At 41.5% G+C, this 22729-nt stretch overlaps 2 protein-coding genes across 2 annotated transcripts; one reads left to right on the forward strand and one right to left on the reverse strand.

Annotated features, from left to right (window-relative positions):
• Positions 1–604: 604 nt before the first annotated feature.
• Positions 605–10454, reverse strand: myo1hb (myosin IHb). Its single transcript, XM_083982962.1, has 32 exons — positions 10432–10454; positions 9375–9536; positions 8854–8969; positions 8211–8409; positions 8045–8125; positions 7750–7929; positions 7559–7657; positions 7343–7456; positions 7147–7218; positions 6942–7061; positions 6248–6315; positions 6058–6163; positions 5873–5953; positions 5690–5781; positions 5484–5578; positions 5163–5209; positions 4827–4907; positions 4606–4711; positions 4369–4486; positions 3911–4024; positions 3742–3818; positions 3590–3658; positions 3384–3468; positions 2734–2896; positions 2531–2614; positions 2182–2275; positions 1882–1937; positions 1661–1796; positions 1489–1559; positions 1313–1410; positions 1117–1216; positions 605–1040 (listed from the first exon to the last, which is right to left on the reverse strand). Exons 2-32 carry the CDS (start codon positions 9510–9512, stop codon positions 1014–1016), a joined length of 3087 nt encoding a protein of 1028 aa, XP_083839088.1. The 5' UTR covers positions 9513–9536; positions 10432–10454; the 3' UTR covers positions 605–1013.
• A 5730-nt stretch (positions 10455–16184) lies between these two features.
• Positions 16185–21386, forward strand: LOC310995093 (synaptic vesicle 2-related protein-like; the record flags this gene model as incomplete). The annotated part of the gene is made up of 17 exons (XM_083984022.1): positions 16185–16307; positions 16814–16983; positions 17190–17332; positions 17831–17916; positions 18018–18116; positions 18222–18293; positions 18389–18513; positions 18603–18666; positions 18759–18884; positions 18964–19092; positions 19179–19252; positions 19545–19621; positions 19713–19817; positions 20182–20293; positions 20384–20465; positions 20552–20641; positions 21180–21386. 17 exons carry the CDS (start codon positions 16185–16187, stop codon positions 21384–21386), a joined length of 1884 nt encoding a protein of 627 aa, XP_083840148.1.
• Positions 21387–22729: the final 1343 nt, after the last annotated feature.

Raw genomic sequence — 22729 nt, forward strand, 5'->3', positions numbered from 1 at the left:
ATGTGTTTAATCATCAACCAGAAGTCTTTATTGATTTCATCTTTAACTTTGCATGACCTCACATGACTAATTATGACCATTTCATGCTTATCTCAGCCCAGCATATTGTAATCAGGAATATATTGATATGACTTCTTTAAAACACTAAGGAGGTTCTAGATGAATAAAATAACCTTTTGTTAAGAGAAAATACTCCTAGTTACATTAAACAATCATGAATCATATACTGCTCTGTTTATTTACCCAAGCCTGTAGCACACAAACAAGCTAAAAGTGAAGTGGCAATAGAGAATATTTATACAGTAGCAGTAATTTATATTTACACACACCTTCAGAGTGTGGCCACCTTCAGCCAGTGTTAGCGGGGAGCGGCTCCGGGCCTCCCACCCTCCCCTGACCCCAAAGGTCAAAGGAATGGGGACAAAGAGCATGAATGACTCACAGGTCTGAAAATAAAAAGGCCAGTAGGTGGAGCTGCTGTCATCACAGTGTCACAGCATTTTGTCAAGCACCCCATTAAACAAAAGGAAAAACCCCAGTCCACTGTGGTTTAGCATGTTTTAATGTAAAGGTACAGTATGTGTGAGGTATAAACACAGTTACATTCATGGCTGCACTCGTAGGTAATGTTTCTCTCTGCTACTATAACCTAGACGGGATTTCAGGTATGTTTAATAAAAAAAAACATAAGTGCTTCTCTTCATAATGAAGATGGGTGATATCCATGAATCTGAGCTGGAATCAGATTGTTCACATGATGATAATTCAAAATCCACATGGAGCCTCTGATATTGTGGCTAGGCTCTGACACAAGCACGTATGAGGGGATCTACACTACTACAGTAAGATATTGGCAGTAATTGTGAATCAATAGCATCTACTTTGCCGTAATGAGTACAAGTTCAGGTGACATAAAACAAAAGCTGTTGGCAACAGCCGCAGTGCAGGATTTTACAACGAGCATGGCTGTTGATTCAAGAGGTGCGGCTCTGCGATGCACATTACAGGCTTCATCATCTTGACTTGGTTCTTGTCGATTCCTAGAAAACACAAAGAGCTCAGTCAGGATTTTGCGGCGTTGACGTGAACTTAACATCGTCTGAGCTTTACACTCACCACCATCAAGTGGCCGTTCTTCGCCCTGTAGACCATGGACTCCTGACCGCTCTTGAAGTCCACAAAGCCCTCTCTTCCAGGCTGGATGTCAAATCGCACACTACAAGTGACAATAACAATTTCCACTTTAAATTCTCACTCGCTCACTCTGTTTTTAGATTCACTCTTACTTCATTAAAAATGTCAGATCGTGTACCTGCCCTGGACGACTTTGATGAAGTTCTGCTTGTTGGTAACGCCACACAGTTTGGTCAGGGCCTCAAACAGGTGGTCGCACTGCAGGACCAGATCCCCCTGAATGAAACAGAATCAGAGTTTATTGTCACGATGTTGTCATTAACCGTCGACAACAGTGTGATCGGTCTATTGTACCTTTTTCTTGATGTCATCACACGTTACATGAAGGATCAGGAAGTTGTCGCTCAGGTTGCTCACCGACACACCTTCAGAGAGAGGTGTAAGCTTGTAAAGCTTGAGTCACACAGGTACGTAATGGCAAGCGTGTATCTCTCTCCTCATTAAGTCTATTAGTCTAACTCATTACCTTTCAGAGAGCTGTAATCTATCCGCTGCTTGATCTTGGTCTCTTCCACGAGGTAGGCGGCTTCCTGTGTGAAGATAAGCTGCCGGAGACGAGGCCTGAAGCCGTTCCTGTCGTACTTCACCACTGGCACGCTGTACTGTGGGCAGAAGACAGACTCAGCTCACTCACGGTGGATGAATGGATTGATTTTTAATGCAAAGTCAATGACAGTGTAAGTTTACCTTGATGTGCTCGTGCCGTATCATCTGAATCACTCTGATGCTTATGTCTTCAGCACCTTCAGAAAAATAACAGAAACTACTACATGCATAATCAGATTTTGGAATTATTGGTTAACTGAAAACAAAACTCTTATCAAACAGGGAAAACTCCACATCAACTGCGATCTGCAGTCTTCACAGGCATAGAAATTATTGTGTTTTATCATGCAAGCATATAGTAAAACAATAAAGTAAAAAGTATAAAGTATTAGGCTATTAAGTAAAAAAAAAAACACAATAAAAACCCTCCTGCAATCTTACCTATCCTGGTGTCCAGGAACGGTCTACACACACTGAAGGGGTAGTTTTCTTTCTTTCCTTTAAACATGGAGCTCGCCTGTACTTTTAACAGAAGCTGGGAACATGGAGACAATGTTAAAATAGATAGTAAGATAGTATGATGATATATTCATAGGAATACTCATATGTATATTCCTTATTTATTTTATAAATTAAACTGCATCCATAAATAAAGCACAAAATAGGAGCCACTGATTTAACTTTAACTGTGGCATGGCAGAGGGTAAGTTATTTTAAGTGTAGAGTATTATTCTTCTAATGTGAATATCAGTTTCTACACAGTGTGCGCTTAACAGGCTGCAGATTGTACCTGTGCTTTCCTCTGTGGAGTGATTCCTCTGACGTACTTCCGAACCATGCAGCGAATGTAAATCTTCCTCAAGAGCTGGGACACCTACAAAACAAACAAAACAAAACAAAACAAAGGTTTTACATGAGCTGTTTGACTTTACATCTCTCCACATCCACACCGCCCAGAGACAGTTTGTAAATAGTAAATGGACCATCACTTACCTCCTGCATTATGGGCGGAGGCGTGAGCCAGCAGTCCCTCTGCAGGACGGTACTGGGGAGGTTTTCCCTCAGACGTGTGAGGTAGTTCTGCCTCACATACGCCAGGTACTCACTGTTCTCAACGCAGGCTGGCTCATTTCTGGTCATGAAACCTTTAATGAACCTACAATAAATACACACACAGATTCATTCAGACTCTTGACCCGACTCTAATTATTATCATCTTCTTAAACCGCAGAACTAATTTCTGTCATGGTCTGTCCTGAGTTCCTGTTTTATTTTGAAGTTCTTGTCTTGGCTTCCTGTGTGCTCCCTCTGGTGATTACCCAATGTGTTTCACCTGTGTTGATTTAACCACCTGTGGCTCGTTCCCTTGTGTATTGAACCTGTGTGTTTTTCCTATTGTCCTTTTCAGTTCATCTGTTGTTCTGTGTCTGTTCCCTGTCGTCCATGCTGCGTTCTCTCTGTGTCCTAACCCTTTGATTTTTCTGTTTAAGTCCTGGACTTTGGCTTGACCCTTAGTTCTTTTCAGTTGTATGATTTTTTTTCTCACCTTTTTAATAAATTCCCTTTGTTGCCTGTTACTTTGAATTGTCTGCATTTGGGGTCCAGTTTCCGGTAACCCTGACAGTTTCATCGTGGTGACTTACTTCTTTATGACCTTGACAGCCCAAGCTCTCTTTTCTCGCTCCTTCCTGGCCTTCAGGCCTCTCCAGCAGTTCTCAATCTTGGTGGCTGTTTGGATATGGCAAGGAAACAAAAAGTAATATGTATCTAAGTCACATTTAAACATTTAATCAGGGAGGAGATTTAAGTTTGTGCCTGTAGGAAGATGTGTTGCTGTGTCACCACTGACCAGCTTCTCTCTGTTTCTGGAAGTCCCCTTTCACCCTGTAGCCTTTGTACTTGGCCTGAATCCTTGTTGCTGCAACAGAAACAGTTTCACCCTCAATGAGCTTTTGAAGCGTACTTTAGTGTTACAAATTGTTTTACACAACACCATCTCACCTAGCTTGTGTTTGCAGACCTGGAAAGCATCTTCTGTTGCAAACAGAGTTTTAGGATGGCGGATGAAAATTTTTGTCCTTGAGGGAAAGACAGTGAGACGATCAGTTCTGTATTTCCTTCATAGTTGATCAGCATTGACGGTGACACATGTACATGAGCAGTTGCTCACCTGCCCATTTTGTATTCGTCAGATTTGTAGCCCAGGTGTTTCACCAGGCGGCGCACGCCTTCTGCTGCCGTGCCTCTCCAGTTGGGCCAGGTGTCTGGACACAGAGGCTTGTACCTGAGCACAGAAGGAGAGCACACAGCTTTGTGTTTGACACCGGAAGCAGCAGCCATGAAAGAAATGAAACCATGAGTATTTTTTTTCTTTTTTTTATGAATGAAAACAAGTACAGTTAGGATAATAAGTATTTGATCCCCTGCCCCCCAAAGAAATGGATGGTCTATCGTTTTTATGTTAAGTTTATTCTAACAGAGAGGCAGAATATCAACAAAAAATCCTGAAATAATATCATCATCTAAAGGATATAAAATAATTTACATTTGATCAAGTGAAGTAAGGGCAAAAATCAGCAGGGAATGAACTACTTATTTTCACCACTGTAGTTTTATGTGCTGAGATACCTCTGGAGGAAGATGTCATATTTACGACGGTAAGCGAATCCAGCTCGCCTGACCCTCAGGTGCTCCATCAGCCCCAGGTACTTCACCTGATGCCTCACCAGCACATCATCAAAACGTCCTGCAGGAGACGCCACAATGCTAAGTTGGACTAGATCATGGGTCAAACTTGTCTGGTTTGACTCCATGTGCTTGTTGTCAGCTGAATATACGCAGTTCGTACAGTGGATGTTTCTCTACCTGGCTGCTTGGCTTCATTGGGTTTAATGCAGCGGACGTACCAGGGCTCTTTGGACATGAGGATCTCTGTCAAGCCCACCAGGCTGCTCTTAAACTGAGTGACCACCTGAGGAATCACAGGAAATTGGCAGAGGAATGAGAACTACCGGTTTATTTGTGGTCATTTTATAAATAATGAAACCAGTGGGTGATGGTTGAACACGACGTGAGTCATTTCTTACAGTTTCAGGTCTCCTCTTGCTGTCCGGTTCAGTGGGAGGAAAACAGTGCTTGATGATGGCGTTTTTGGACTGCCGCATGACCTTAACAGGAACAGGAAACCTCGGTCATCGCCAAACATTTTTAAACACATCCTTATAATGCAATGTTAGAACTGAACGCCATTCGTTTTAAATATATCATCAGTTCTGTGTTTGTATTTCTGGAAGCGGTGGAGGACGTGAAAGGTCATGCAGTAAAATTAGAACCAATAGGGCATGCTTCATTTTCAAGGGCTCGCCAACCAGTATTATGTGGTCATCACTGGTTTTAGACAAAAACAAATGAAGTGAAATTACCTCTTTCCCATTTCGATACAAGAGGTCATTGTTCTTGTCCAAGAATCCTGAAAGTTGAAAGGACAAAGTGAGGCTTTGAGATTCAAGACTGTAGATTTTGGAAACAAAAATATAAAATTCCCCCTCATACAAACTGGACTCATAAACAATCAATACGAAAACACAGCCACAGACTAACTTGGTTTTAATATGACCTGTAGCATTCTGTGTCTAATGTGTAACTGTGTAACCTTCTGCCACTTTTAAACTACATTTTGTAATTTTGCTGCTGATCCACTGGTAAGACATGTATATAATGTATATTTTAGTATCTTGTCTCACCAACAACACAATAGGTAACTTCCCCTGCATAGTGCAGCAGGCGGAAGTCTCCTCTTTCCAGCGTTTTCCTCGTCTTTTGATCTCCAAGTTTATGTCTGCAGGAAAAAGGAGCATTAATGTAGGGTCATTAGGATGTTGATGGTTGTGTTTATGCACAGTCATGTTCCTCAACTATTTCCTGTATAAGGCTAACGTGTTGAACTCACGTCACAAAATGAGGGTGACCGCCGATCTTCTCCTCCATCTTCTCCAGAAAGGTGAGATCTGTGGCTTCTCCGGGCCGTAAACACTCCTCGTCCTACGTGAGAGGAGGAGCATCACGAGTTCAGCCATGTTTCACTTTTGTGGCAGATTATTGTTAATCGTTTGATTCTTTGTCTCATCTTTACCAACAGTGAGATGATTCCTCTGTACCTCTCCTCCACAAGGTCGCAAATAATCTTGTTGTTGAAAAATGGCACTGGTTCCCACTGCGTATTGAAAAAAAAGATCGTTTTTTTTTTTTGTATGTGAATTTGGAGCAGTGTGAGCCATGTGCTAATGAAAATGCAAAAAATATATATAGTGTCTTTACTTCAATCCCCTCCATCTCGTACTCCTCCTGCTCTGATTTGAGGGTCAGTTGGATGAAAAGCTGCTGCAGCTTCTCGTTGCAATAGTTGATGCAAAACTGCTCAAAGCTGAAACAAACCAAAGCCACAGTCAGTATCTGACCTGATCATTACACAGTTTGACTGTTGCAGAATAATGTCACCTCTCATTACCTGTTCACATTGAAAACCTCAAACCCATAGATGTCCAGCAGACCAATCACCATCTTTCTGGAGGAATCCTAGATTTAATTAACACACAGTCATGCTTTCACCTGCAGAGAATTCAGTCTCATGTGCTGACATTACTTTGCTGTTGTGAACTATTATTTACATCTGAGTCTTTGTTTGGATGCATGGCTCTCTTCCTGCAAGACAATTATAGAAAAGCTGATCTGTATCTTGTAATGTCATGTGATTCTAATTGTACCATGTGATCACCTTTACTTAAGATGGCCTCTCATAGCACCTTTTGTCTGACGAAGAGCACGTTTGCTCAAAACGTACGTCACGTTTTCTAGAAGTCTTCTGTTGCGAGTCTTTCATCCTGTTTTACAACACTATCGACTCAGCACCTGCCCTTCCCTGAGGAGATGTGTGTGTCTTTCATTCGTTTTTTTTTTTTTTTTTTTTTTTTTTTGGGGGGGGGGGGGGGGGGGGTTACATTACTTTAAACCAATAAAATCACAATTTAGAAACATAATAAGCTAAAAAATAAATAAAAAATCCAGATTTGCTGTTTCCTGTTAAATGATAGCCTCTGGCGTACTAAGATCTCGTTACACCAGTTTTCTTCCCATTTCAATAATGAGGCAGAGCCGGCTTGGCAAGATTAGGAAGAGAGAGCATCCCTTTTTTTTAAACTCACTTTGTTTGCCAAAGATTCATTGATCTTGTTGACCAGCCAGTTGAAAGTGCGGCCGTAGATGGCTTTGGCAAGGGCATCCCTGGCATATACAGCATGCTCCACAGAGAACGGACTAAGCACCTTGAAGAGCAGAATGAAGGAGATATTGTAATCAAACATGAACAATACGTATGTTATACTTCAAATGACTTTAAAGGAAAGTCACCTCCTCTGTTCTGGCTTCAATCTTCCTGTGGGTCAAACCCTGTTGTAGCACCTGAGCAGGAATCCCCAGCAACTGTACAACAAATGCAGAAGAAAAACCCGACATGCATCAACAATGTTTCCACAAAGTCTTCTACCATAAAACTGCATGAACGGACATGAAGGCACATGATGACCTAAACCATGTGCAGTTTCACCTTTGACACCCAGTGCATCTCCTGGTTGCTGTTGAGAGTGGCATATCCTCGATTATCTGCTTCAAACTTGACATTTCCCAGGTGGAGAACACTCGCAACGATCCCAAACAGGTGCTGCATTAAAAGCAGAGAGAATTTCCAGTTATCACATGTGGTTTTGTTCGATATATAAATGTTGATATGATGATGTTTTATGCAGTGACTGTTCTACCTCACCTCAATATCACTCTCGTTGAACTCTATGACAGAGAGGGCTTTCCTCACTGTCCTCCAGTCGCTTTTATCGTTGATAGAGCTAACTTTGGCACAATCACCCTGAAGAAGACAAAAGGAACAAAAGGTCTGATTCAAGATTATCTTCTTTTTATGACACAACAGATGTTTTTTGTTTTTTTTCTCGCACTGACCTGCACCAGATAACTGTAGTGCTGGCAGTTTCTCTCCAGGCCGAGCCAGCGGAGCAGCTCCTCCTCCCCTCCCTCCACCAGCTGATAGAAGATGTGGAAGTTTCTCTCTCCGTGGTTTTGATGGACGACACGGGACTTCTCCAACAGGTAACTGAGGATGTGGCCACCAACTGCCCCCCCCTGATGGAGAAAGGTAGGACGAAACCTCTAAGTTTGAACTAGACGGGAACCATAACGCTTTCTTGAGTTTGTGATTTGCACCGTAATGCAATGTGAAGAGGATATCTCAGTTCACCTGGTGGTCAAACTGGATGTCCATGTACTTCCCAAAGCGACTTGAATTGTCATTCTTTAGGGTTTTGGCATTTCCGAATGCCTGAAAGACATAAAACAAAAGATGATAAAATGTTTGATCAAAATGCTCTCAGGAGGGTTGGTGCATGTGTGTCCGTGTCACTGACTTCAAGCACTGGGTTGGAGAGGAGCAGTCTGTCTCGGACGTTGTTCAGGAGTCTGGTGCTTGGACAGCTGACGGCGTAGAACTGGAGGATTTTCTTGGAGGCCTCGGTCTTGCCGGCCCCACTCTCCCCTGAGATCAGGATGAAGTGGTTGTTGAACTCGGACAGCATCGTGCGGAAGACGTTGTCAGCCAGAGCATAACTGGAAGCACAGTGCTTGTGTCACATTCAACCACATTTTGACTTTTACCATGTCACAGCATCATCGTACATGTTCCTGAAATCTCCTGAAGGTTTCTTCTATTTATTTAAAACCTTATTTACTTGTCATAGCTTCAGTTTAAACAGAGAGACAGAGAAATGGGGAGTGGCTTGATCCCTACAGCTGAGTGAATTGTGCAGAAGATCTTGCTTCATTTGTATTTTCTTTGTACCAAACGATAGTAATGTTACAATCAATTAAAAGTTGAAAATAACAAGATTAAGAGGCTATTTCCATGCTAGCAACTGCATGAGGCTATATATGGGCACAGTGGTGCTATATAAATGCTGACATCATTATGATATCATGCTGAGGGATGTGAAGAAAAGCTTTAGCATTCTGCACCTTAGGCAATAGTTAATCAATCTAAGGACCAAATCTTACATATGTGGAGGCAGCTCAAAGAAATTAACTCCCATGTAGGTATCCATCTGCTTCTTGCTGTAGATGTCCAAATCTTTATACGGGTTGACCGACACCAGGAGAGTCCCGATGTAGGTCTGCAGAGAGAGACAAGGAGAGGAAGTCATGGTCTGCAACTCTTGCACATTTGATGATGGAGGAGATTGTTTTTCTTCAAGATGACATGACATTATAAAGGCCTCCAGCAGTGCGGTGTGCATGCATCATTCGACTGATAAGTAATTTTGTTCCTCTTATCAAAAGCAATAAGTTTGGTTAATCAGTTGTCATGACCTTACGGACAGCGGTGACCTTTAGAGTGCTCACTCTGCAAATGAAAAGAACAGGAGCTGCTGTTTCAGCAAGCCAAGGTGCCAGATTCAGCAGAAACAATGTGTGAAGGCCTTGTCGGGTTGAGGGTCGAGGGCACGAGGTTTAATTAGAGTGTAAGAGAACGACTGCAGCGCGGCTATCCAAAATTAAACCACACAGGAAAGACTCACGTAAATGAGATTCTCATGGAAGCGCTTCCTTAAGTTGTCCAGGAAGGCACTCTCACTCGTGTAGGCGTCCAAGAGAACAAAATCCTGGATGCCCACACGATCCCGGGCTGTCAGGGAGGCCTCCATGTTCCTCAGCATCCGGTTACAGCGCTCCTCCAGACTCTGTGTAGCAGCACATGAGTGACATAGCAGGGTAGTATGACAAAGCTCTACTTGATTCTTACAGATATTATTATTGTTATTTTTGACCCAAGTCTGACTTTTTCTGTCAAGCCCAGGCCTATATGTCCCATCCTTTTCCTGTTGTGTCCTGTTTGTTCCTTAAAAGTTATCTGCTTTTGTGGAAATTGTCACTCAAGAACACACACACACCAGCACAAAATTATGTATCACCTAGGGTATATATTTCCCAGAGAGTGACTAATTTCCTGCCTGTCTGTCCTTATATCTGTGACTTCCAGTCTGAGCGGGTAGTGGCCTTGGCTGCATCCTTTACGCTCAGGACAAACCTAAATTCAGCCAGCACTATCTAATCTGCTTGTGTTCTCTCTACAGAGCCATCAGTCATGTCCAAGACAAGGACAGAGCCAACACCATGTAATCCACTTATTCTAAAAGCTCCATAAAACTTCTCTTTTTAACACATATGACAGTTCCCATGGGTCTCAGTATTGTAATAGGCCTAACTGACTCAAATATAAACTAGTACAGTAAGGTAAAGTACAATCCATAAGTAATTACATTCATCATACACTGCAGCATTTACTCTGCTACTTAGTCAACTGACAAAGTGCCAGGTAAAATAATCAGCAAACGCAATGCACTTTAATTACGACGCTGTGAAAGAGACACCCGGTATGATGCTTCAGTAGCTTGGCTCTCATCACTGCCAAGATGACCTGTCACCAAGTGACAATCATCCTCCACAATGAAGCCGCTGCTCTACTGACCCACAAATTCGCTGGAAAAAGTTGCAACAATAAATCATGTCCTGAAAAATGCATCAATTTAATTAATTCAAATGTTCAACAAGGGGGCAAAAAGTGTAAGAAGTTACCTGTCCTGAAAGTCCTTTCTGCGTGTGTGTGATGCTCAGTGCCAGTTCTGAACTGAGCATCTGGTTTTATTGAGGGGAAAGGACAGTAGTATGACAGGAAACACAGATTGATCTGATAGTTTCAACTTCCTTCAATAGGAAACCATCAATTATGTCGTGTGGGTGTAAGAAAGGAAACAAACCTCATTCTAAATATGTATTTATGTGTGTGTGTGTGTGGGTGTGTGTGTGCGTGCGTGCGTGCGTGCGTGTGTGTGTGTGTGTGTGGAGAGATAAATCAGATGTTTCCTGAACACATACATATGTTTGAGTTGTGGTCTCCGTTTACTGAATGACATTTCTGCTTCTTTATTTTTTTCCTTTTTTCTTTTTTTTACCTCATGAAGTCACTCTGAAAGCAAAACTGGGTATAACACATTGCTAAAAAAGAATATTTCTTAAATTTCCCTTTTGCCCTGCAAACAGTACAACCCTGTACAATAAATATATAACTTCTTTTTTTTTCCTTAACCATTTCCCTCAGTAGTACATAACCTATAGAGACTCAGTCGGACAACAAAGTATCAACGACTGGTCGCAATGCTCCCTAAATAATAATAAACCTAATATGAACATTAGAAGCAGACGTAAGGTGATCACATCAAATTAATAATAAAACTAGAAACCAAATTCTGACTTTTTGGTAACACAATAACGGCCCCTTAATTAAAGTTAGTTAGTACATTATTAAGCATGAATTAACTGTTTACAGATATATTAACAATCATTATTATGTATTACTTAGGATTAGGAAACACATTAATTAATGTAGCCTTTTAGTAAGCAGTTAATTAATGTTTACTACTCAAAGTTAGTTAATAAATTATTAAGTTATAATAAAAGTTCAATAATGTAATTAGTTATCATTATGTATGCATTACTCAGCATTAATTAACACATTAGTCTATATATCAATGCTTAATAATGTACTAACATTAATTAAGGGACCTTTATTGTAAAGTGTTACCGGCTTTTCTAATGTCATCACCAAGGTTGAAAGTTAAAATGCTGGTTTGTGTGTCCGACACTTGAAAACAGCCTTCTGACATGTCAAAACCAACGGTAAGAGGTCAAGCAGAGAGCACCTGGTCTACTTTCGGTCGCTCTGCCCTATTATTGGCACACTGTGGGCACAGAGCGCAGGGCAGAGATTTTCTGCCATTCAAAGGAAATGTGACCTCTGCTGAACAATTGGCAGATGGGAAGACAACACTGCGCTGTAGGGTGATGGGAAAAATTTTACAAAAGCAAAGAGCCACGAGGTAAGAGATGACTTCAGTTGGCGGCACTATTTGACTCAACTGAGGGAGTGGAAAGAGCCTTTAAGATTTAAAGGGAAAGACGTACAAGACACTGTCACACGTTTAATGTAACACACACGAAAAACATCCAAATCGAACAACTGCTGTAAACATCAAATTTTGATGTCGGGCAACGGCGGAACAGGAAAGTCTATCTGACCCGGAGACCATCACCCGAGAGGACACTCCATTGTCCCTGTCTATCCAGTATGGTGCGGGATCCTGTTACGCAGTCACAAAGTGGCAGTTAGGCTCCTGAAAGAGATAGCACTCCTCGTGGGCCATTGACTGACACCACACATCACCCAGGGCAACACACATTTAGGGGGCTCCAGGTGTCTAGAGAAACCTGAGCGTCAACAGGCCTCCATCACGCCAGTCAAGTACAGTACCTCCTGTGTTGCTATAGCTAACACAACATGCAACCGACTCATCAACCTGTGGTGCTTAAATCGTAGCATCGATAATTGGCTAAAATGTGTTAGTTTACTTCTGGACCGAAGAATCGAGTTTTTTAATTAAAGCAACATTCATTATTTGCAGTGAAATAAGCTGAAAACACAACATTCACACAAAACTTGCTATTGTCAGGAGTTTCTTCATCCAGTGGCAACATTAGCATCAAAATATCTGGTCCTTTAACTATGAAATTCTTCAATCCACTGGCCGCTAACTTAGCCCTTTGTTTCTGACCAGCTACTACAGTATATAATGACTTCATCAACTGGTGCAGCCAGAAATGCTGGTCAGAGGTGAGACAACCAACAATACAATATAGACTGTGCCTGCTAGAAAAACCAAAACAATGGGCTGAAAGAGGCTCATCAGAGCTGAAGGCTTCCGCAGAATCAGGTGATACCTATCTGTGGACTTACGGCTACTTTAACATTACATGTAGTCATTTGAAAAATATTCATCATTGTATACTTTAAAGCCACCAGGCCGACTTTAAGTTAAACTGATGAATAGGTTAAAAACAGATGTGTTTTTTATTTTATTTTATTTTTTATCTTTCAACAAATAAAATGTCTAAAAGAATAGTCTGAAAGTTGCTACCATCACATACAAATGTAAAATACTGGAAGAACAGTAACACAACAGATGTCCAATACAAAAGCCATGGCTATGTAATTACCTCTTTTTCTTCCAAAGCCCTGTGTGTCATGGTTGAATCAGTCTTGTTTGATGACCCTGATAAATCCAAACTACTCAGAACTTCAGTCTTCAGGTATAAACAACTCAGACAGACAGAGCCTGTGACGGCGGCTTCAGTCTTCTCACATAGCCAAGTCTGTCCAAGTCAGCACAGACGTTTCACTCCTACTACTCTGTCTCCTGCGCTGCCCACGGTCCCTGATTCAAATATCAGCTCGGAGCAAGGCCCTGCAACTCGGCCCGGGACAGAGAGGATGAGGAGGAGGAGGAGGAGGAAGAGGAGGAAGAGGAGGAGGAGGAGGGTGGCCCTGCTGCTTCCTGCTGGGCTGGTGTCCCTGCATTGTAGGTAATGAGGCAGTAATGAGCTACCTGGCTCTGGAGGCTCCGGGCTGGTTAAACATTCATGGAGCACAGGCAGCAAACGTTCAGTGCTTCACCTGAGTGTCGAACAGCACTAGTTGTTTAAGGAAGAGAGTGTGTGTGTGTGTGAGTGTGTAGTGTGTGTGTGTGTGTGTGCAGGCCGGTATGTAATCCAAGGATGTGGTAACTCAATCCTCCCGGAGACCCATCAAAATTACTGCACAGGTATTCAATTACTGATCTTTGATTAGACAGATGGATTTCAAACTAATTACGAACTGCTCATCGGTGGCACACTGATCAGATATGGACCTGAACTATATTTCAGATTCTCCTACGTCAGCTGTCACAGTAGATTAATTACAGATCAACACTCACAGGATGTTTGTCATTGTCAGTTCTTGTTGTGTCATCTTCAACAACACACTGAAGGTTTGAAATGAAACCTCAAACAATAATTTCCGTTATTATTCAACCAATTAGGCTGTGACGTGGTAGAACCGATTTTATTCATTTTACCAAGAAATCAACATAAATGCCACAAAATGTTTGCCTTTGTTTTAAAAAAGTAATAGAACCACAGAGGTGACAGGAAATTAAGGGAGAAAAGATCGAATTTACTATTACTATTTACTAAAATACTATTTTTTTTGTATTTTTGCTCCTGGCATCACAGTGTTGACAATCACCCCTAATTATGTTTTTTTTCTCATTTTTCCCTATGGTTCAGCTGGTTCAGTTGTTAGAGACGCGTAGGCAACGTAAGACTGTTTAAACTTTAACACCGGGCTTCCTGTAGACATCAAGCAAAGGCATCTTACGTTACTGCCTGAAGATTGGCCGCAAAACATGTGGTGACATAAGAGAGCATGGCCGAAGAACCGTCATTACCATAATGTAATTCATTATGCAAATAGAGAGGGATTTCTAGGATGCACCGTCTGAAACACGCAGCCTCACAGTCCACCCATGAAACACTTGAATAGAGTTCACTCAAATACAGCGTCAATATCAGTTTTGCATAAAAAATTACTCACTTAGTCGTGGGAAGAATTTACAATGTTGTGTAAGAAGTCATGAATTCTTACTTCTTGAGGTCATGTAAACCGTGATTATACAGGATGAGTTTTACTGTAAGCTGTTTTCTGTGATAGCTGAGTTATGGTGCCACAAAGAAATCTTTTTTTCCAACATCTTTCTATTGTGAGACTTTTTTTTATTGGCAAAACACTTTTTTCTTTCTTTTCAATCAGCCAAACTTCCCAAATGCATAGGTTTTTCAATTCTCTATCAGTTAAATTAACAAAAAATAATATAACTGTACCCAAACACATGTACAGAACACAATCACACACACACACACTGCAAAATCTCAACACCTGATAAAGAGTTAAACAATATGGCCTCTTGCTGTCTTGTTTCTAAAGAGTGAAGAGCGAGGTGTCCTTGACCCACTGTTTGTCCAAATAAATATTCACAGGCTGAATTAGACCCAAACAGCTACACTTTCAACAGATCCATTATTGGGTGTGAGTGGACAAATGTCTGTCGCAGGGGCAGGACTGCGAAGGCCACAACAAGCTGAGATTTTAACCGTCTCAGAAGTGGAGCATTTCATTGAACAAGTGGAACAACAGCTGTACAGCATCACAAAACCAACATCTGTATTGATTTCAACAACAGCATCAAACAACAGCAATTTTGACCAATTGAACAGCAGGATGAAAATGAAATGTATAAGATTATAATTAGATTAAATTAGTTATTAAAACTTACCTCTGAGTCCATGTTGTCGTTCATTATGTAAATCTGAAAATCTCTGCTGAGATTCTGTGTCGTTCTGTGAGAATCTGGCCGAGCAGCTGATGTGGTCAGAGGATGTGTGGACGAGGGATTGTACTGTATATTCTACCTGTAGTGTATTTATGACTGTCCCATAATGCAGCAGCCTCAGCATGTCCTCACCGTGTCCTACTTTTCTTTCATTTTCAGGTCGGCCTTGTTCACTTGCAGGGGTGCAGAGGACTGAGAGGCTCTAACAGCCACAGACAAATGTTCAATTATAAAGGATATCCTCGCTGTGGCAAGAGCAATGTATATTTTTTCACATTTTGTGTGATGATTACTGTAGATATTACACTGTCAAGCAGTGCACACTTTTTTTTTATAATCTCATGCTACTTATCAGTTCAAATACACCACATTCAGGTTTATCTGATATCCATAGCTGCAAACTCACATAAATCCTAAAAACTAAAACAGTTAAAGATGAAACCTAAACAGTGTAAGAAAGAAGCAAGCACTCTCCCTAAAAAACAACACTTAGAGGTGCGCGGCTAAAACAAGTGTAAGTCAGAGGAGAAAGTTTAATCAGTAAAGCACCAGGACAGGCAGGACACAGACGTTTTGACCGAGGTCTTTTAACCTAACCACTGTACTTCTGGTCTGGCAATTTTCTCCAAAATGCATTGGTTTGTTCAAGCTTGAGGAGCAGCAGAAAGTAGTTAAACTTGTGTAAAACAACAAAATAGTGTGACATTGTTGCCTTCGTATCCCCAATCTAATATTATACTATAGAATAAATCACAGGGGAAATTTCTGATATTTTAATAAGAGACTTTTTGCTGATAAAGTATCTGTACATAAGCAGGATGTTGAATACAAAAGATTTACTTGCCATATTTTTTTTTACATTTGGGACTAAATCAGAGTTTCTGAATGTTTCATGTTCTTTTCACCTCTGGATGTTTTTCTGTGTTTGTTTTTCAGTAATTTATTGTAATCTGCAGAGACTTGTTTGAGATACAGGGGGTAATGTCGAGTCACTGTATTTTGGCCTCATCTTAATGTAAATCATTTCACTCATGAGGGCTCAGCAGTGAAACCACCTTTGTGAGCATGAACCTGTACACAACTGTAACAACAGCTGGAACACATGACACCAAGCAGCAGCAGCAGCAGCAGCAGTATGAGAGCACAGCCTGCCGTCAGCTCCAGGCTACAACACTTACTCACCTGCCTGTATCCACAAAGCTGCTTCACATGTAGCCTACATGTGGGCTAAAAAAATGTAGCTGTGAGCAGTGTTTAATTTTTTATCCTATACAATCTCCATGTGGTTACAGAAACACACATTATTTGTGGTTGCTCGAAATAGTAAATAGATATGAACATCTGCCAGAAATGTAGCTATGGACAATGGGACTAGATTATTACAGTCAGTTTTTTTCTGCTTTTATTTATTTATAATTTAATTATTCATAATAAAGACAAAATATTGTAAATCAACCTTAAAAAATGATTATGGATGTGGATATGTAAGACTGAAATATGTCATCTTAACTCTCTATCAAGACTGCACCGACTCCACCCATGAGAATTAGGTGTGAATGACCTTTGTAACCTAACCTAAAAACAAAACCACTTCCCAGCCATTCACGCCTGAAATAGCCCAGCCTTGTGTCCACCTGTGGCCCCTCCCTCCTCCCGTCTGCAGGTATTGTTCTGTGATTGGGTGTCTCCCTCAGGTATGCTCTCGGGGCGGGTTTAAGCCGAGTTGTTGCAACAGGTTTGACAACAACACGGCGGCAGTGTGTAGTGAGACGAGCCTCCCAGTTTTCTCTGCAACGGCTGACATGGACTTTTGGAGGAAACCATCTCAGATCATCTACAGGCGATTTAAGAACCCGGACCTAAGGTAAAACAAACAAACTCGCGTTTTTATTCCGTATTCCCTCTGTTGTTGTAGTAACTCCAATCCTACTGTTTTTGCATATTAACTAGACTGTTGTCAGACGGCGTATGATTCCCTCTAAGGCAAAATTATGGTGAGAAAAACGGTGACTTATTTCTCCTGCTGAATAATAACACCTTGATGTCTCCTTCCTGTGTGCTGACATTTAGCAGCAGCAGGACAGATTTGGTTAGTCCCAGCGATGAGTCTCAGGCCACAGACAATGAGATCTGCACTATATCCTCAACGAGAGTCCCCTCAGTGACCGGTCAGTCCACATCCACAGGAGATGGATCTAACTCTAGGGGCGAAGGTTTGTACAACACCATCAGTTGTAGCCTACTTAATACAGTTTTTATTTCATTTAAAGTGAATGGAAAATAAAATCAGTTCATGCTGTTGTCATTGTTGGTGATGAATCAACATTGGAGCAGTGCTCTAAAACAATACATGTAATAGGCCTATACTGTATGTGTATATAGTACTGTCTATATAGTACTGTCTATTTTTTTAGAAGATAACAAAAATGGAAAGAGCAGTAGAATAAAATAAATAAAAAATATCTTTATGAAAGTATAAATAGTATAATATGAAAATACTGAAGTCCATACACCCCAAATGTGAGTCAACTTAAGTTGTCTTGACAGCTGGGGTCACACATCAGCTCCTAGCACTGTTACTTTTTTGACATCTGCTAATCTTGTATGGTGCCAAACATTGTTGCATAGGCCTGTAGTTGTTTTGCTTTTCAAGAGATCCTGTATACTTTACAGGTGAGCGTGACCTTACACTGTCTGCCTCCATGTTACAGAAACCTTTACAGTGGAGGAGGCTCTGGAGGCCATGGGTTTTGGAAAGTTCCAGTGGAAGATGTCTCTCCTCACAGGACTGTCATGGGTGAGACTCTTAAAACACATGGACACGTCTTCTCTCTCTTATCACAAGTAGCTGTGCTCTCTGACGCGGCGCCTCCTCGTCCCGTCTCTCTGAACGTGCAGGTCGCAGACGCCATGGAGATGATGATCCTCAGCATCTTAGGCCCTCAGCTGCACTGTGAGTGGAGGCTGCCCGGCTACCAGGTGGCTCTCATAACATCGGTAAAGTCCTGTTTGGTCTTAATCTACAGCTTAAAGCTTGTTGGTTTATTTTGTGTGTGTGTGTAAACGTTTGTTCTCAGCTGCCTTTGCCTGTTTTTGCCTCAGGTGGTGTTCATCGGGATGGGGATCAGCTCACCTGTGTGGGGGAATGTGTCCGACAAGTATGGCAGAAGAATTGTGAGGTTTTTTAAAATATCCAGATTTTTCATATATATTGTATTTATTTTAGACACAATATTTCATTTTTAACTTGTGTGTTTTGTGGTAAACAGGGTCTGACCATTTGTATGTTCTGGACTCTGTACTACGGCCTGTTGAGTGCCTTTGCTCCGGTGTACGGCTGGCTCTTGGTCCTGCGGGGCCTCGTAGGCTTCGGCATCGGAGGAGCTCCTCAGTCGTAAGTTCTGCTTTCTTCTTTTACATGAAGCGATGTCTAATGACTCCTTAATGACTTGTAACAACGACAAATACTCTGTCTCTGTTTAGGGTGACTCTTTACTCTGAATTCCTCCCAGTGAAGGCGAGAGGCATCTGCGTCATGCTGATATCGGTACTGTGGTAATTTTGTTATTGAAGTGCGACTCCTCGACTGTACTGCAGCATTTAATCTTTTAACCTGACTGATGTGTTCATGTGCGTCAGGCTTTCTGGGCGATTGGCTCTGTGTTCGAGGTTCTCCTGGCCCTGTGGGTAATGCCCACTCTGGGCTGGAGGTGGCTGCTCGGCCTGTCCACTCTACCGATGGCGATCTTTATCTGCTTCTGCTTTGTACGTATGGTTTAATAGAGATCCCTGAAATAAAACCAGGTGGATTCAAACTCTCAGCTGAACTCCCTGTTTCACACAGTGGCTGCCTGAAAGTCCTCGTTTTGATGTGCTGATGGGAAGAAGAGAAAAGGCCATGAGGACTTTACAACGCATCGCCAAAGACAATGGCAAAAGTGTGCCTCAAGGAGTATTGATTGCTTATCAACAGGTAAGTTTGAAGATGTTTTACAGAGCACAGAGAGATCAGATCCAATGCTTCATTGGTGATGATGATTGTATTTTTATATTTTACAGAAAGTCCAAGGACGGATCAAAGATCTCTTTGCTGCTCAATACTGGAAGACAACTGTTCTTCTGTGGTTTATATGGTGAGTTCAAGTGACACAACACTCTTTGTCCTTATCAGAGGTAGTTATTGTTATCATTTTGCCTGTTAAGACTTTTGTTCTTCAGTTGTACACATCCTTGAATAAAACTTAGTTCAAATTACTTTAACACACAGCAAAGCTCAGCGAGTATTATGAAATGAATGGCTAGTTTTGTAGAGCACCAAACAAGATAATCGAGATATTACTTTGTATAGTCAGCCATTTAATACTTTAATTTCTCCGTACTTTGTTTCTTAAGTGATGTATTTATTATCTATTATTTTATCTGAAGGTTTGCGAATGCCTTTGCGTACTACGGGGTGGTGCTGCTGACAACGGAGATGTTGCAGAGCCAAGATTCGTGTGGCGGTGAGAAACAGCTGATCCAGGTTGATCCTCTTTTAACCCTCTGTTGTAATCTGAGCAAACGCTGAAATAAAACTGCCCTCCTTCCTCGTAGCGACCCAAGGCGCCAAGATTGAGCCAAGCTGTAGTCTGGAATGCAAATATCTGACGTCAGATGACTACAAAGCCCTTTTATGGACGACCTTGGCTGAATTCCCAGGTGAAATGCCGCCTATTAGCATCTCCTGGAAGCTGTGGGGTGTAAATTAGAAATATAATGTCATTTAATGATGCTGAGGCCAAGAACGGTGTTAAGCCCCTCCACACAGGGTGCTTCCTCATTTCTTCATTATCCTCAAATCATACTGTTACAACATAGAAACTCAAGACCTGCTTAACTCTTATATTCAGAAATGTAATGAAGAAAAGACTTAAAGTGTTTCAGCCATGTTGATGTGCTACATCACCATCCAGGCCTGCAGCATGTAGCCTAAGGAGAGGCAGACACACATAGTATATATGTTGTTTTAAGGAGTGTTTATCCTCTTTGTATGTTTACTGTTTGTTTTCCATATTTGTTTCAGGTATTTTAATTGTGCTTCTGGGAGTTGAGTATATTGGCAGGAAGAAGAGCATGGCGTTGTGTTTCTTTGTGTTTTCTCTGTCCATTGTGCCTGCATACGCTTGTGTTGGCAGGTAGGTTTGACACTGCATGTTTTTATTTTGTCCTATTGGACCAAAAGCAGCTCATTAAATCAATCTCCGTGTTTCTCTCTTTGTTCGCAGGACAACTCTCATGGTCTTCATCTTTATCGCCAGAGCCTTCATCTCTGGAGGGTTCCAAGTTGTTTTTGTCTACACCCCAGAGGTCGGTCTCCACACCTTTTCAGCACTTTTCACATCAACATGTTTGCTCACATATGTATATAAATCCTTTTCCTTTTTTGTCATCAGGTGTATCCCACAGAAAACCGGGCCTCAGCGATGGGGGCGTCCAGTGCGATGAGCAGGGTGGGTGCCCTGATCACCCCGTTTGTTGCACAGGTAAGGAGGAGCGGCCATGTCTGTTGGTGCTTTGCATAGAAACTTTCTCAAATCTGAAAAAAAAAACACCTAAACCTAAAGCATACAGTAGGTGTCAGCCGGAGGAGAAGCTTATATAAATTGGAAGTACCTTTCTTCAAAAGATTTTCTAATATTTTCAGTTTTTACCTATTCTGTTTTATCCAATTCGATGTGAACACACTATTTTATATTTCCAAGTTTGATTTTCTGATGTTGAGACAATGGTCAGAAGACTAAAAAAAAAAACATGATTCACAAACCACAAAAGATTCACTGCAAATTTTGTACAAATCTTACCATGGCCTTTTAAAGGTAATATGTAATGAGAAGATGACATTTTGACCTGAAATGGTGTGAAATTATAGATTATATGTAGCTAGTTTATGTTCATGTTTTACATTTTGCTTCTTAATCTGTAAGTGTAGATTCTAGCATTTTAGCAATGCTACCTGTACTGCTTCCTGTATGAGACTCTCTTTTTGTGTCAGGTTCCTCAGTGTCTGTGTTTGGGTTGTAGGTGCTGCTCAGAGCATCAGTGGATGTGACCCTGTCCGTCTACTTGGTTATTAGTCTCCTGGCCGCCGTTGCATCAATGTTGCTGCCCATTGAGACGTTAGGCAGGAGTCTGCAGGAGTCCACGTTTGACCAGGAGGCCGGAGGAGGGGAAGCGACCACCACAACCAGCCAGGCAAACACTTCAGCACCCTGCCCTGACTACGGTTAGATCGACCAGGAGGAATGACAAAGACTGAAAAAGACTGAAAAGGCTGAATATTCGTTCGCCTCCCAGGATGCTGCAGATGCCGCAGTTGTCTCTTTAACTATGGACCGAATCATCTGAGCGATGATGGGTGAAGAGCAGCAGGGGACAATCTCATTACAGGCAGGGAGTGATAATTGAGGGTAGGCCTACTGCCCATGTCTAATGAGAGCGGAAGCACACTTGTGCCTGGGCTGGTTTGTTTATCCTCTCTTCCATTCAGGCCATGAGAACCAACACAGGGACATTTTGGAAAATGATGATGCACAGGCCAGACTCTGCTCAGAGCTACACATTTTTAAACCACCTGCAAGAGACTGAGGATTTTATTTCATTAAGTTTACATATGACTTATTTTATTTATTTATTGTATGCAGCCTTGCACCTTTGGTCCAATAAAATAATTTAATCTGCTTTAGGCTTTATTTTATTTTGTCAGTGTATCTTTGTATTGTCATTGGCTCAGGAGAGACGAGTCTGTTGTTGTGGCTCTTGATCAATCTAGGGTAAACTTACAATCATTAGGCTAGTTGATTAATTTATCTACAAAAAGTAAATCAAATAATCATTATGTGATTCATCACAAATAATAAAATCACAAAATGTGTTTCTTCACCATATCAAATGTGAGCACTTGATTCTTTGTATTGATCTAAATGACACTAAACTTAACATATTTTGGTTTTGAAATGTGAGTTGATTATTAATTATTAATCTGAAGATTAATCAATAATTAAAATAACCAATAGCCACAGCATTAGATTGGCATGAAGTTAATTGACTGTTATTCATTAAGGTTTATATAGCAGCCTTGTTTTCGTTAGGCCTATGTGAAGGGGTCTGAACATTTGAACAAAACATGACATCATCTTGGACTGTGGGAAATTATGACGTTATTTTTTATATAATTTTCTTGGTGTCAGGTTTTGGTGACCAAACAGTTAACCCATAATAATAATCAGCAGGTTGCTCGATAGAGAAAATCGATGGTAATTGTTATGTTTCATAACACGAGCAGAATATTTGATCCACATTTGTATTTGGGAGTTCTTAGTCTGGCCAGTCACCTTGACAACATTGGCCCAATGACAGCGCACACGCGAACTAGGCCAGCCAATCAGCGGCCGCCGACGGAGCTGCATGTCATTTCTGCCCCGCTTTGCAACCTGCACCGTGTTTTGTTGTTTGTCTGTCTTGTCTTGCGCACCGGCGATGAAATCTCGGGCTCCGTCGTCGCTGCTGGCTCGCTACAAACGGAGGAAAATACCACTCACGACTTCCCGCTCATGAGGACTCCGGCGACCGGG

Source organism: Trachurus trachurus, assembly GCF_905171665.1.
Source record: "Trachurus trachurus genome assembly, chromosome: 12".
In the NCBI taxonomy this organism is placed as follows: domain Eukaryota; kingdom Metazoa; phylum Chordata; class Actinopteri; order Carangiformes; family Carangidae; genus Trachurus; species Trachurus trachurus.

Excerpts from the sequence above, each read along its gene's own strand:
- myo1hb (XM_083982962.1), bottom strand. The coding sequence starts at position 9,512 with ATGCTGAGGAACATGGAGGCCTCCCTGACAGCCCGGGATCGTGTGGGC. Across the intron at positions 8,410-8,853 it reads TTTGAGCTGCCTCCACATAT|TTATGCTCTGGCTGACAACG; the intron begins GTAAGATTTGGT and ends CTGTGCTTCCAG. Across the intron at positions 2,276-2,530 it reads CTCCACAGAGGAAAGCACAG|CTTCTGTTAAAAGTACAGGC; the intron begins GTACAATCTGCA and ends CCATGTTCCCAG.